The 14615-nt window shown below is 46.3% G+C and overlaps 1 protein-coding gene across 1 annotated transcript in view; it reads left to right on the forward strand.

The window, feature by feature from the left end:
• The window catches only part of PCNT (pericentrin), a 1129672-nt gene that overhangs the window by 351572 nt on the left and 763485 nt on the right, over window positions 1-14615 (forward strand). Inside the window, exon 14 of the mRNA XM_086956243.1 lies at window positions 9105-9574. Coding sequence (XP_086812369.1) covers window positions 9105-9574 — 470 coding nt within the window. The remainder of the gene's footprint in view (window positions 1-9104; window positions 9575-14615) is intronic.

Genomic DNA, 14615 nt, shown 5'->3' on the forward strand with positions numbered 1-14615 from the left:
GGAACAGAGCAGAGTCCTCCGGCAGGGTAGGCACCTGTCAGGGGAGGTACAATCGGCAGGCAGCGGTGTAGGCAGCCGCGAGAGGGAAAATAAAGCGCTACCCAAGCGTTAGGTCAAAGATGAAGCGCTCCCCAGCGCTAGCAGGTCAAAGGAAATAGCAAAGTCCAGAGAGAGTCCAGGATCTCAAGTGGAGCATAGCAGCTCCTGGAAGGGAAAAGGCCATCCGACATCCAGGAGTAGGGCAGGGCCCAGGGAGGCATGCCAACCCTGAGCCCAAGCAGCAGCAGCCTCTGGTAGATTCAAGTTAAGAGCAAGAACAAGTCCAGAGTGTCCCAGCACCCTTTTTATACACACATTCTTGGTCTGAAGGGGCAGGCAGGGAGAGAACCAGCTGGAACTGGTTATGGGGGGATTCTTTACACTGGCCAGGCTAGGAACATCAGCCGCACCCCAGGGGGTGGAGCCAGCATTGTCTGGGGGAAACCCAGCCTCATTCATGACACTCAAACCAGACAGTCAATCCACAAGCAGACCCAGGCTCACTCCTCCCCTCACATCATCATGCTAAACATTCACCACCGGGGCAGACCCTCCCAGATCCTGGGAGCCAGGCTCACCAGCCAGCCTCAGCCAATCATACGCCAGGCATACATTCCACAAATATGCCAAATTCTAAAAGGGGTACTTCTACACTAGACACACTCATGCCACATATACCGTTGCGCAGCACTCAATCTCACGAGTTCATACATACCAGACTTGACCCTGCACACCCTACGCATCGGGAACTACAGAGGACTTATCCATTCCCCATGTATTCCTATGGAAGGGTAGGTCGCTCTCTCTTCACACGCACTCAGAGGGGGAATCACCATCCCCAGGTTACATATACCATAAAAACTTCAGGGGCGGACCTGCCAGACGAGCCAAGTCCAACAAGCCTGAAGAAAGGAGTTGCTGGCAGGCGACCAGTGAAGATAGTTCGAGTTGATCCAAGCCTGGATCGAAGATGGATGACACCTGAAAGCAGAGGGGACCAAGTTCGTGACTACTAGCCAGTAGTCAGGTGGCACCAGGAGGGCACCGGATGGTAGTCACCTCGACTAGGTGAGTGGGCGACGCTGTGCTCTGCAGATCTCACGGACCAGGAGGCGTTGTCGGCGACCAGGATGGAGGTGCGAGCTGTCCCACGATGGATGATGCTGTCGACGTCGCTGGACCCAGGATTGGGGCAACAAGTCTTGGCAAATTCAAGCCCACGCGGTGGACCTAAAATGGCGTCTGGAGTGGACCAGGAGGGTCCGGGGTGCTCCTCTTTTGGAAGGGAGCAAGGGCCAGTCTGGAGCAACCAGACAAGCAGCAGTGATGTCGTCGGGCATCGTTCAGAAGGCCACAAGCCAGCGGGCTAGTAGCCAAACAACGCGGTGAGCAGCAAAAAGCAGAAGGGCCCCACGCAGATCGTGGAGATGCTGGGAGGCTGGACTTCGGTGCTGGAGCTGCTCAGGGTCGGGGCTTCTCGGACCCCAAAGCACTCACCAGAGGATCCCTCGGCGGTCGTGCTGGATAAGAGTCGTGCAGTTCAGATGATGGCCGGTCCCTCGGTCTCGTCGCACCTACGGTTCTCAGCTTAGCTGTAGAGGTAGGTAGAGGTCAGAGGTGCCAGGGAAGCCGGGTCTCATCGTGCTGGTCGGTCGGATTCCTGAGGAAGGACGTGCAACAAACCGCAGAGTTCTTAGATGGTGCCTGCGGATGCAGGGTGACTACTCCTTAGCCACAAGGGAGAAATCTTGAGACGAAGTCGAGAGTTCCTTTCGTAGAAAGTAGTTTCTTGATTCAAAGATGATCTAATTTGGAAGGGTCCCCGCTCCTGCCTTTATCCTAAAGAAAGGGGTGGGTACGCGACTAGGTCCGGCCCTAGGGGTGGGACCAGGAAGGGGGGTGGTTACACCCCTCTCCCATGCCGGACTTTCCCCAGGCCAGGGGTCGGTGTGCCCCTGGAACTGGTTCTAGCCGGCAGATGCGTAGTGAGCACCGGGGTGCCACTCACCAGTCACCTTCCTGTAAAGCCCTGCCTACCCAGGATACACAAAACCCTGTCTGGGATGGTGCTAGCACCGCTCCTGACAGGAAACCCTTTGTCCAAGCTCTCCTTGCTGGAAGGACTCCCAGCAGCAGGAGGTCAGACTCGTGTCTGTGGTGGCAGCATCCATTTTGTGGAGCTGAGGCTTCGTTTAACTTTAACCGGGGTTCACAGTTACATACATGTCGTGTCCCTCTAGAAGGGTGGAATGCTAACCCCGTCGCCAGAATTGGCGAGGGGTTAGTATTCCAATTCGTATGACACCTTACTCGACATGTTCTGATAAAGCAATACCAAAGATAGCATTTAGCCGCGAGGATTATAATGCACTTAAGAGTATATGGTATGCGTTATCATGGAACAGCTATTAGGACTTGGTTCCGCAAGCTGCAAACGGGCTCAGCTCATGCCAGAGCACCCTTTCACACGATTCCATGCACTCTGCCTTCAGGATTGTCAAGGTAGGTTTAGTATACAAGGGAACCCAAAATAATGGCCAAGGACCATGGGTTAAGCTATTTATTTTTATGTTACAAAGGTCCTAGCTTTTTTAAGATATCTAGAGAATTAATTTTCACAGGCTAAAAATAAAGGCTGTGTTTTTTCTTCAGTGTCCAGCCGGACCTAGAAGTATTTATTTCCACAATAGTGAGAATAGGTAGAGTAAAGCGAAAACAATTCGCACATTAATAACTGGGCACAAGCCTGTACCAAGTCACAAGGAAACAATACAAAGGAAAAGACCAAGAATTCACAGGCAAACAGGGAGAACAGGGTGGCTTATAATACAATGCAAGAAATTCTTGAAAAAGCACAAACCCACAGTAACTGCCGAGAAAGTTAAGAGTCATACAACAGGCAGTACTGCAAAACAGTCGACGAACGTTTCGATCCCTATCTCCAATAATATAGTGGGATCATCTTCAGGACTAGAGTTTGACTTTGCCTGAGTTGTCAAGTGAGCCTGTAGGGTATAAACAGGAAGAGAAAGAAAAGAGAAGTTTCTGTACCAATTATTTACAGAATAAGTGCTAAAAGGCTAAAGTGCTCGTCAACAACCGGTTTTGTCATGCAAAATGCAACATGTGCACATGCAGTTGTATCCAAAGGGCACGGATCGTACTGTGTTCGTGTTTGGGGTGCGAGAAAAGGCTTACCGCGTTCATTTTGTGGCAGTGATGCTTAGTGGCGGGGAATATAGTGTTGGGTGAAGAGTTGTCGTAGTGATTGATGCCAGGGGTGAATTCGGGGACCCAGTATGAATGGGTAATTACCACGAGCCGTGCTGGGTGGGCCAGTCGTGGATGGACAGGGCTTCAATGCCAAACAGTTCCGGTTTGTAGTTGATGCCTATATAGCGTTGTTAAGGTCAATATTAGCGTATGGCAGATGAGTAACATTAAAAGAAAAAATCTTTTTTATGAATAGAAAACCCATAATTACCGGGTGACGATTCGGAGGAATCGAAATAAAGATAAAAGCCTGGCACAACAGGTCGAGTTGATTGTGACCTAGAAGGGAGGCATTATAATCTAGAGTTACAATTGTTACCGTAGTATCATGGTGGTGACTCAAGTGCAGTGAGCAAAAACCAAACATTACCGATGGAGCCTAGTGTAGAACGTGGGCTCGATGCTTTATTTCGATTCCTCCGAATCGTCACCCGGTAATTATGGGTTTTCTATTCATAAAAAAGATTTTTTCTTTTAATGTTACTCATCTGCCATACGCTAATATTGACCTTAACAACTCTATATAGGCATCAACTACAAACCGGAACTGTTTGGCATTGAAGCCCTGTCCATCCACGACTGGCCCACCCAGCACGGCTCGTGGTAATTACCCATTCATACTGGGTCCCCGAATTCACCCCTGGCATCAATCACTACGACAACTCTTCACCCAACACTATATTCCCCGCCACTAAGCATCACTGCCACAAAATGAACGCGGTAAGCCTTTTCTCGCACCCCAAACACGAGCACAGTACGATCCGTGCCCTTTGGATACAACTGCATGTGCACATGTTGCATTTTGCATGACAAAACCGGTTGTTGACGAGCACTTTAGCCTTTTAGCACTTATTCTGTAAATAATTGGTACAGAAACTTCTCTTTTCTTTCTCTTCCTGTTTATACCCTACAGGCTCACTTGACAACTCAGGCAAAGTCAAACTCTAGTCCTGAAGATGATCCCACTATATTATTGGAGATAGGGATCGAAACGTTCGTCGACTGTTTTGCAGTACTGCCTGTTGTATGACTCTTAACTTTCTCGGCAGTTACTGTGGGTTTGTGCTTTTTCAAGAATTTCTTGCATTGTATTATAAGCCACCCTGTTCTCCCTGTTTGCCTGTGAATTCTTGGTCTTTTCCTTTGTATTGTTTCCTTGTGACTTGGTACAGGCTTGTGCCCAGTTATTAATGTGCGAATTGTTTTCGCTTTACTCTATCTATTCTCACTATTGTGGAAATAAATACTTCTAGGTCCGGCTGGACACTGAAGAAAAAACACAGCCTTTATTTTTAGCCTGTGAAAATTAATTCTCTCGATATCTTAAAAAAGCTAGGACCTTTGTAACATAAAAATAAATATTCAGGATTGTCAAGGCCTGCCATAGGAGTGACTGATAGGAATCCGTGTGTCCATTTTTAGGGTTAGATATAGGTATACTATATCTAAAGCAAAGGGTGATTACACCACCTTGCCCCAGCTGTCGTGCAGCCAGTTGTGTCAGATTTAGATGGCCATCCAGGGGTGGCATAATACATGCTTCAGCCCCTGGTAGGCCCTGGGTACACCTATGCCCTGAGTTACAGGGTCTGATAAGGTGGCCCAGTTCCAATTGGATAATGCACCTAATGGTACACATGTCCATTTAGTGAGAGAACAGCTAGGCTGTGGGTCTGATTGGCAGGCCCACAGCCATGGAAAGTCGTAAACCAGTGAAACAAAAGCAAAAAAGTTGGGGGTAACCATAGTCAGGTGTCTACCTTCCTACAGATAGGACCAAGGATTTTAGGAAAACTAAACAACTATTTGTTGGCTTTGCGCCACAACACAAAGGTAACCCCATTTCCAAAGCTGGTATAGCTAGGTGGATAGTTAAATGTGTTCAGATATGCTATCTGAAAGCCAAACGTACTTTCACCATTCCACCACAGGCCCACTCCACCAGAAAGTTGGGGGCCTCCATGGCTTTCCTAGGAAATATCCCTTTGGAAGACATATATGTAGAGCAGCCACATGGGCTACCACACACACATTTACAAAGCATTATTGTGTTGATGTGCATTCCAAACAGCAGGCAGCTGTAGGGCAGGCTGTTCTGAAAACACTTTTCCAAACTGCTGCAGCTGGCACGGGCGGCCGCCGCTAATGGAGGGACTGCTATGTATTCTATGCACAGATATGAATTCAGCAGCCCACATGCCTCGAACCGAATATGCTACTTACCAGTATGCATCTGTTCTTGGCATGTAGGGCTGCTGACATTCATATCGCCCGCCCTCCTCCCCGGCGCCTGTAGCAGCTGCAAAATTCACACATACTTCTAGCATGGTCATCATTCACTTAGTTTCACTCCATCTTGGTCACAATGGCTAAAAACAATCTGAGGATGGAGTCGATGCCCATGCGCACTGTAGTCCAGGGGAGGAGCCACCTATTTCGTGAAACTTCGAAGACTCTTCCAGGACAACAATGTGCAATCATCCGGACCCAACACTAGGCGGCGATCTATGCACAGATAGGAATGTCAGCAGCCCTACATGCCAAGAACAGATGCATACTGGTAAGTAGCATATTCGTTCCGGTCCAGGAAAGACATGGCTTGGCAGTTCTGGCAGGACTGTTCCCATGAGGCACAGGGTGAGACTGATTTGCATATGGCCATGTCTGAACTGGAGTGGTGGAGGGAGCTAAAGAATGATGATGGATTCAACTCGGCTCAGTTGACTGGGGGTGAGTGTTTGATTTGCTCAAATGCTCTGTCCATCATCCCCTTTGGTATCACTTCTACAGGTGCTGCTCAGGACCTCACACTAAGTGTGAGAGGTTGTTGAAGTGAGTCTAATTAGACTGAAATAAACACTGTAAGGATGCAAGATTTGGATTGCAGCCAGAGCCTCCAATCTATACTTGTGCAGCAAAAGGTTACTGATCCTTACCCTGTGAACGTGACTGTGCAAAGTATAGCCAAAACTCCATACCTGTGCGCTGTCCTCTCCTTATGGAATCTGGTCCCGGGGGAGGGCTCCCCAGGGCCTATAATTGAAAAATGTGGCACGCCTGCCATGTTTTTAAGAAAAAGTTACCACGACCCCCTGGATATTTAAAAAATGTTTTATTGCATTTTATCCCCTGGGGAAGGGCCTCTTGAGTTTATTTTCTTCTTTTTTAACTAAAAACTAAGGCTAAGTCCAGAGTCCTATAATGGCTGCCAACAACATTTATCTCGTATTGCTGGTAGCCAATCGGATCGCTCGCTCTCGCAGGAGTTAGACTCCCGTGAGATGGCCCAAGAGAAATAAAACTCCTTAATGATCTATTTTTTTAAAAGTGGGTCCAAGGGACTCTTGCAAGAGTCCCTCGAACCCAACCGTCCAGATATACAATTATTTTTTAACCTTCATTTCTGAAAAAACGACTTAAAGGATTTGCACCAAATCACAAAAAGTTCAAGCTGCCTATCAAGATCTACATCACCGCCATATTTGGTGTAATTTCGTTCATCCGCTTTTGCTGTATCTTTGCCTAAATAAGTCTATGGAAAATGCATTGGGATGTTTCGTTTTGGGACACCCCCTTTTTTTTCTCAGCCCTACATGATGGATCACCCTGAAACTTTACATGCACAAACTAGGCATAAAAAGAGCACATTTAAAAAAAAAAAAAAATGTTGAGATTCATCAAATGGAGCCAAAGTTATTAGCAGCACAATAAACGAATACCCTATGGAAACGCTGACCTAACTATAACTACCCAGTGGCTTTTATTTATATTGTTCTCGCTCCCTCTCTCTCCCCCTCCATTTATCTGTATAGCTATAAGCATTTTTTACATTGCAAGGCATTTTTCTCTGCCAGGTGTCACTGCAGTTAATTTAAACTGCAACCTGGCCAGAACAGTGGTGCTTCTGGTACAAAAATACTTTTGTCTTGCGTGTTGATGACGTAAATATATACTGTAATCCATTTATGAACTATAACCTTTTACCTATTAGAGGCAGTTTAGCCACCATTCGTACACTACACTTGAATTCTGAGTACCCAGCCCCTTTAGCAGTCTATTTAACCCCTCCCCTGCTGATGACGGAACCGCTCCGTCATCAGCTGCTGTGGCGCTGTGTTGATGACGGAGCGGTTCCGTCATGGCCCGCCCGACGCTCCTGCGCGGCGCGAATTCCGCGCCCGTGCTGAGTGTTCTATTGAGCGGGCGGGGCAATGACGGAACCGCTCTGTCCTAAGCACAGCGCAACCGATGCTGGTGACGGAGCGGTTCCGTCACCAGCATGCGCCCGCCGCATTTCTGCCCCGCCCCCTTAGCACTGCGGCGGAATAGCCGCCGCAGTGAAGGGGTTAATATCACTGTAATTTGTGATTCTATCTGTAGCTGCCTATGGGAGGTCCTGAACGTTGATTTTGACAGTGTTACTGATTGTTTATTTAGGAGTAATTGGGGAGTGTGAATCCTCTAAAGAGTGTACTAGGACTACTAGTACCAGACTTTGCAGACATGGAGGGGATTGGGGGAAGCATGGTAGCGGTAAGTTTAAGGAACAGAATAGATGAGAAAGAAAGTTTAGGTTAAGTGTTGGTTCACCTTTCAGAGTATAGGAGCTAAGGCAGGGACTAATTCTTGATGCTGCATGGCGGGCAAATTGGCCCAGCGACTGTCGCTTTCGAGCAAACCATTTTCTGTGATCTAAAGGTGTTGGACGCTGTGAAGGACACCTCTTCGTAGGACACCTCTTCGTTTTCCCACTGTAAACAGACTACTAACCCTATGCTGCTCTGACTGAGAACTTGCTATCAAATGTTTTCTTTGTACCCCCGTACCACCCAACACACACACAAACGTCGCTTATGACGTGGTACTAGGCTTGCAAAAAGGATACTGCTTTGATGCAGCCAATGTATCCAAGCTTTCTTGTGGTTTTCATATAGAATAATTGGTCATTTCTTGATTGAAAATTCTCTGCTGAAAGTTCAATTCTCTGCTGAAAGTTCTCAGTTTACCTGACGCAGTTATGTTTTTTGGCGTGCAGCAGTTGTGGAGTGGTGAAAACGCTTCCAAACAATGGTGGTTGGGAAATAAAAATCTGACATAAGGTATGTACTGGTGCATTGTGGATTTTTGTGACCATTTCGTTAGTAATCTGAAGCACTTCAAGATACAACCAGATTGTTGAGTGTAAGTAACTGTTTCTGTTTGCATGCTTGTGAATAAGCATTTATTTCCAAGATAAGTGTGGCTCAGGGAGTACCCTTGATCCTAACTGAAGGTCATAGGGGAGCACTGAAACTTCTTACTATAGATGGCAATTTCACAGAGGTAAATTAGCACACAGTTGGCACTGTTTAGAGACTGTCCTTTATTAAGATGTTAGTAATACATGTAAGCTGTGCTCAATTTAAATGGTGAACAGATATAGCACCTTGGTATGTAAATCCTAGGTTACTCTAGAAGGAAGGGAGAAAACCCCTAAACATTAACCCTCTACGCTATTCACATGACTTGGCGTATGTTATTTCAGTCAGAAGTAACCTTGGATCACTAAGGTTTCTAAGAATACCAATTTGGCCAGAAAGTACCCTGTATTACACCAATCACTGAATATGTAGCACATTATATAAGCTAACCGAATCTTCTATTCAGATCATCATGTTATTTTTAGTCAAAACTTTAGTGCACTTTAGTTAACAGGAACATTTTCTCTTGTTGGCTGTGATTGGTTGCAAAAGCATTGACTTGTGTTCCCTGTGTAGCTTTTAGTATCTACTCAGCATTTGTATTGTTGACAGGTAAAATCCCAGCAAGACGTGGAGAGTGTGAGAGCTGTAGACGTTGAAGTACAAACTAAAGAGCATAGTGAGGAAGATGAATTGCAGCTTGCCATGACTGAAAAAGAGTCTGACCAAACACAGCTGAGCAAGGAGGTTGAAGCACAAACACAGGAGAAGCTGGACTTGGTTTCCATAAGCCTCCAAGCAATCAAAATGCAAAATAAAGCTGATGAGATGGATGTACATGAGGCTGAAATAAAGTGCATCCAAGAGGAACAGGCTGCCAGAATAGTGGAACTGGAGAAGCAGGTAAAGGAGCAGCAGAATAGCATATGCCAGCTGGAGGACATCTTGGCCAGCAAACGTTCTATTAGAATTGATCTTCATGCAGAGTCTCCCATTAAAACTTCCATGCAAGAAGAGTTGGAGGATGCTACACAAGTTTTGAGATTGGATCCTACAAAAACATTCAAGGAAGCAGAATTAAGGTAGGAACTTGTCCATGAATTTTATCAGCATTTGGAACATATCATACGTATGGGTCTTATTTTCTAACAGACTTTTCAGTGATTGGCTTGGAGGATATAATAATGGGCGTATTTTACAGAACCAGTATTTTGAGTATGGAAATACTACTGTAATCCTAGTGTCCTTCCACATCCAACATTAAATCCAGTTAGGAGGAGGTCCTGCACCCTCAACAAGATCAGAGACTGAACTCGGGTATGAAAAAAGTGTTTCATCAACCAGATAGTGGATACACAAAAAATGTTTTGACATTCTGTTTCCCTCCTTCAAAGTGTACCACCAGTGTTCTATGTAAGCCCAACAGAGCTGTCAAACAGGATTTGGCACTGTGATTGGAGTTTTCCTGGCTGTAGTGGAGAGGGGTTTGGGGAACTTGGAGGGGGGGGGGAGAGAGTGGAGGAGGAAGGGGCAACAGAAGTGCCCTGCCTTGGTCTCAGCTAACATATTCCTGTGACGTGGAGGCTTCTTTAGTGTGGACCCCATGTGTCATATGAAAAACCCCAGCAGACCTGTGAAGCTGGATTTGACACTTAAATGTCAAAAAGGATGCTTGCAGCCCCACCCTACATAGTCTGTTGTGTTCAGAGGAGTCATCAGTGCCATTCAGGTCAGCCTATTATTTGTTCCTGGGAGACGTTCAAACCCATTCACACCTATTCAAATGCTAATTAACCCCATCATTGCTTAGCCCCCCCACCCCTCCCCCCATGCCAAATTTGTACCCTTCTGTTCCAGCACCCTGGGGATTCGGAAGGTACTCGCGGTTTGTGGAATCACTTGGAGGGGACCAAGAAAATATCCAAAATATAGCTAAGTTATGGGGAAACAAATTAGAAAAAAGTGCTCCGAATAAGTGTCCATCCCCCCCCCCTAAAAGTGGCATCAACAAACTGTTTCTTGTGCTAAAATCACCTTCTTCCTAGCAACATCCAAAGCTGAATTAAACCAGTTTTGACATTCTTCAAAGGGGTAGCTCGTATGTTCACCTTTTATTTTTAAAACCTTGTTCCAGTTTCTGGTGGAAACTAGTGTGAAACTCATGGTGATCGAGGAAAGCTATAGATTTTGTAAAAGTAGACCACATTCCGAATTCAGCAAGGGGTCATGTGTAGATCCCTCAAGGTTTTCAAAAATAAGCTAACTGTTGAAATAATGAGATATTGAAAATAAGTAGGGAAAAACAGGCAGTGTGACAATGTTTTCATCTGTAACTTTGTGTCACAATGGCCTATTTACAGAAGCAATAGACCATTAGATATATAGGGTGTGTAGGTTCTCCAAGAACCCAAGGTTCCCAGTGCCAACAACTCAGCTGCACTATACAATGGCTTTTCATTGTGTACAGGGTATAGACAAAATCATATGATATGTGTAGAGTGAAAAATGGGTATTAAGTACAGCTGTGTATTTCTGAAATTGGCACATGATATGGAATTTAGGACCAGTGGTTAATTGTACATCTCTGAATTTCAGGGTATCGGTACTAGCAAATGATTTAGAGTATTTTTCAAAATGTCTTCTTTTTAACACTCTGGCTTACATTTGGAATGACAAATGCAAACTTCAGTTGGTAATAACAAATGTTCTACTATTCTATACTCCTACATGTCAAAATTATACCTCACTAATGTGTGGATAGGCCTTTTGCCAGCGTCCGGAAACGGGCCAAAAGCCAACATGGACACATCACATTTTTGCATTCAAATCTATCCCTTTTTTCCAGTGTAGGATTCTGTACCCTAGCACAGCTGGCACCTAGAGAAACCTAGCAGACCTGCACATTGCCCCAGTATTGGAACTTTCATAGATTCCCATACCTTGTATCATTCCCCGTCGTCGGAAATGAAGTCTCTGTAACAAAAATAACATAGCAGTAGGTACAAAAGAGAAAGAGAAAGAAAAAGGCCTAGGCTCATTCCCTTTTGTAGCATATCCACCTCTTTTTGCAAAAGAGACCAAAACTAAGCATCAGCCAATCAGAAGAGCCTCACCCCATAGAACCCTCCTGAAGGAACCTCAGAGCCTCAGATTTTCTACCACACGTTGTGCTAAGGGAGTCTCTGCTCATTTCTACTCTATTTGAGGATTTTTTCAACTTTTTTCTTCAAGATTGTTAGGTATTATTTTTGAGATGTCTGACAAGGAGAGAAAAGCTCTTTTCAAGTCATGTTCCACCTGTGGCAAGAAATGGCTGTATGTGGAAGACCTGCATAAGGACTGTATCTGCCGCACCTTCTGTTCAAAGATCCTCAAAGATCCTCTGGGACCGTTAGGATCGCCTCTTCACTTGGCTCCAGAAATTAGTCAAGGAAGAAAACTGTGTCAAGCGACAGTGAGGGCTCTTCTTCTGCTTTAGTATCAAAAGAGAGGAGTCTTGGGCTATTACTGCTCTTATCGGAGCAGAAGGTCCATACACGACGTGCCCAAATTACACAAAATGCAAAGATTGTCGCGTTGTTCCTAATGAAAGAGAAAGGTGTTGGTACAGTCTGTAGTGCAAGTGGATTAGAACAGGGTAGCCTGGTGGTCACCCTGGGAATCCATTTTGTTGGATTTAATGCCCTCACACACCCTTTCAGGTGTCATGCTTCATCATTTGGGCCTGCTCCTCGTTGGGTCGGCGGTGTAATACCCAACGGGCAACACCTCATAGAGGGGCTCTTTGGCGGAGATCTTTTTCCAACTGCTGTGTAGATGAAGTGCGGGTATGGGGCCAGGATTCAGGGTAGACGTAGCTAAGTGAGATAAAATAGAGCTAGTGGTCCCAGAGACACTTTATTCAGGAGGGCCACTGCTTTAGTTAAAAACGATATCCTAGAGGAGAGTAGTGGAAAGTGATGTTTCCCACTCTCTTCTGGAATGAGCCCCTCTATGAGGTGTTGCCCGTTGGGTATTGCACCGCCGACCCAACGAGGAGCAGGCCCAAATGATGAAGCATGACACCTGAAAGGGTGTGTGAGGGCATTAAATCCAACAAAATGGATTCCCAGGGTGACCACCAGGCTACCCTGTTCTAATCCACTTGCACTACAGACTGTACCAACACCTTTCTCTTTCATTAGGAACAACGCGACAATCTTTGCATTTTGACTCTTCTTCTGCAACATCATCTAGAAGGTCAGTCAAAAAGGGGAAGGGCTTCCCCTTCACCTTCTCTGGAGCGTCCAGTTAAGGCCTCAAAAAAGACCCCCTGTGAGTCTAAGAGCCAAAGTCCTGTTAAATCTCCTCACCACGGTGTAAAGAGAGGGAAGGACCATCTACGCCTTCAGCAGTGGTAAAAACTGCTACTACTTTTAAGAAACCATCTTCTCTGTCATGTGAGAATTCAGAGAAAATGCTCAGTCGTTGTCGTCAACGCAGCAGAAGACTCAGTCGACGAAGGCGTCTAAATCTAAGGTGACGAAAGTTATACCGTCGACGGGCTCGTCTACGGTACAGTCGGCGTAGACTGGATTGTCGACGGTGACAGCGTCGTCGGGGGTATCGACGACTGCAACAACTGGTATTTTACTAGACTATGGTGACGACGGTATCGTCGACGAGAGCTTTGACGACCATGAAGACGACGACGGCGGGAGCGTAGACGGTCTAGTCTACAGCACTGTCAACGACTCCAATCTCGTCATCGACAGTTCACCCGTGGACGGTGACTCTTCCGTCGACGACCTCGTCAACGAGTTTTCCTCTAACTACTCCATCTTCCATGGTACTGTCGACGATGCAGTTGTCGACGTAGAAAATGACTATTTACTTGAAAAGGATAACACCGGACATGACGTCTCCAAGGAGGATTACCCCTTTGCCTCCCGCTTTATTACTGGAAGAAAAAGATTCTGATGAGTATGATCAGGACTCTTTTGGGTATGCCCGCAGTCCCTCTCAACTGTTGGTAAAATGCCAGATAATGGACTCTGAGGGCGAGTTTCTTCATGAATGTTCTTACCAACACTCTTATCAACGTCCGGAGACCGCAGGCCAGGAGATGGTGTCTGTTGCTTCCTCACTCTTGGCGGATCTCCATAGCATGCTGCAGGATTATAAAACCAGGTTTTCTCAGGCTCCAACTCAGGTTGCCTCGGTCCCGGCAGTTCAGACTACGCCTGCCCCCACAACTCCGATGATGGTTTCTCCGGAGTTGCTGACCCAAGTGTTCTCTCAGCCACAAACACCTGCTCCAAATATACCTCCAGTACTAACTGACGTTCACAATGATTCATCGGATGTGGATCAGGATGTTGATAAGCCTAATAATGGCTTGGAATGGGATGAGTATGTGATCCCGGATCCAGCGTCACCTAGTCCGGACCCAGTGGATTCTCCCTCAGCAGATATTGTGGGTTTTCATAAGCTGATGGAGATAGCATCTAGTAGATTCAAGCTGCCTATGCCTTCCGTACAGACTGAGTGTTTCCTCTATGATTTTAAAGAGCCCTATAGGAAGGTGTCCTGATCTATACCCATTGTGGACCATGTGTGGGAAGAGGGTCTAAAGGCGATGAAAAACCCAACTACGGTAATTCCAGTCTTACCACGCCTGGAGAAGAATATAAGGCCCCTGAAGATGGTCCAGCGACCTTGACTGGGCAGCCAAAACTGGACTCTGTGATATCGCAGGCGGCACAGAAAAAGTCCTGCAACCCTTCGGCACCCCTTACAACTCCTCCTGATAAGGAGGGCAGGCGACTTGATAATGCAGGGAAGAGGTTCTCTTCTATGGCAAATCTTCTGGTGCGAGCGGCAAATGCTTTGGCGATACTGGGCAGGTATGATCGCCAATTATGGTGTGACCGTTCACCTTCTTTGGAACAACTTCCCCAGGAGTCAAGAGGAGAGACGAAGAAGATACTACATGAAGGGGAAGCGACATCGGCAGAGGTGATAGCTTGTGCCATGGACATTGCCACTACGGCTTTTCGTTCATTGGCTGGTGCAACTGTTCGTCACCAAGGATTGCTTAGAGTGACGTGGTTCAGACCGGAGGCCCAGAAGATGATCTTGGGC

The sequence above is a fragment of the Lissotriton vulgaris genome, chromosome 2_1, assembly GCF_964263255.1.
Source record: "Lissotriton vulgaris chromosome 2_1, aLisVul1.2, whole genome shotgun sequence".
NCBI lineage: Eukaryota > Metazoa > Chordata > Amphibia > Caudata > Salamandridae > Lissotriton > Lissotriton vulgaris.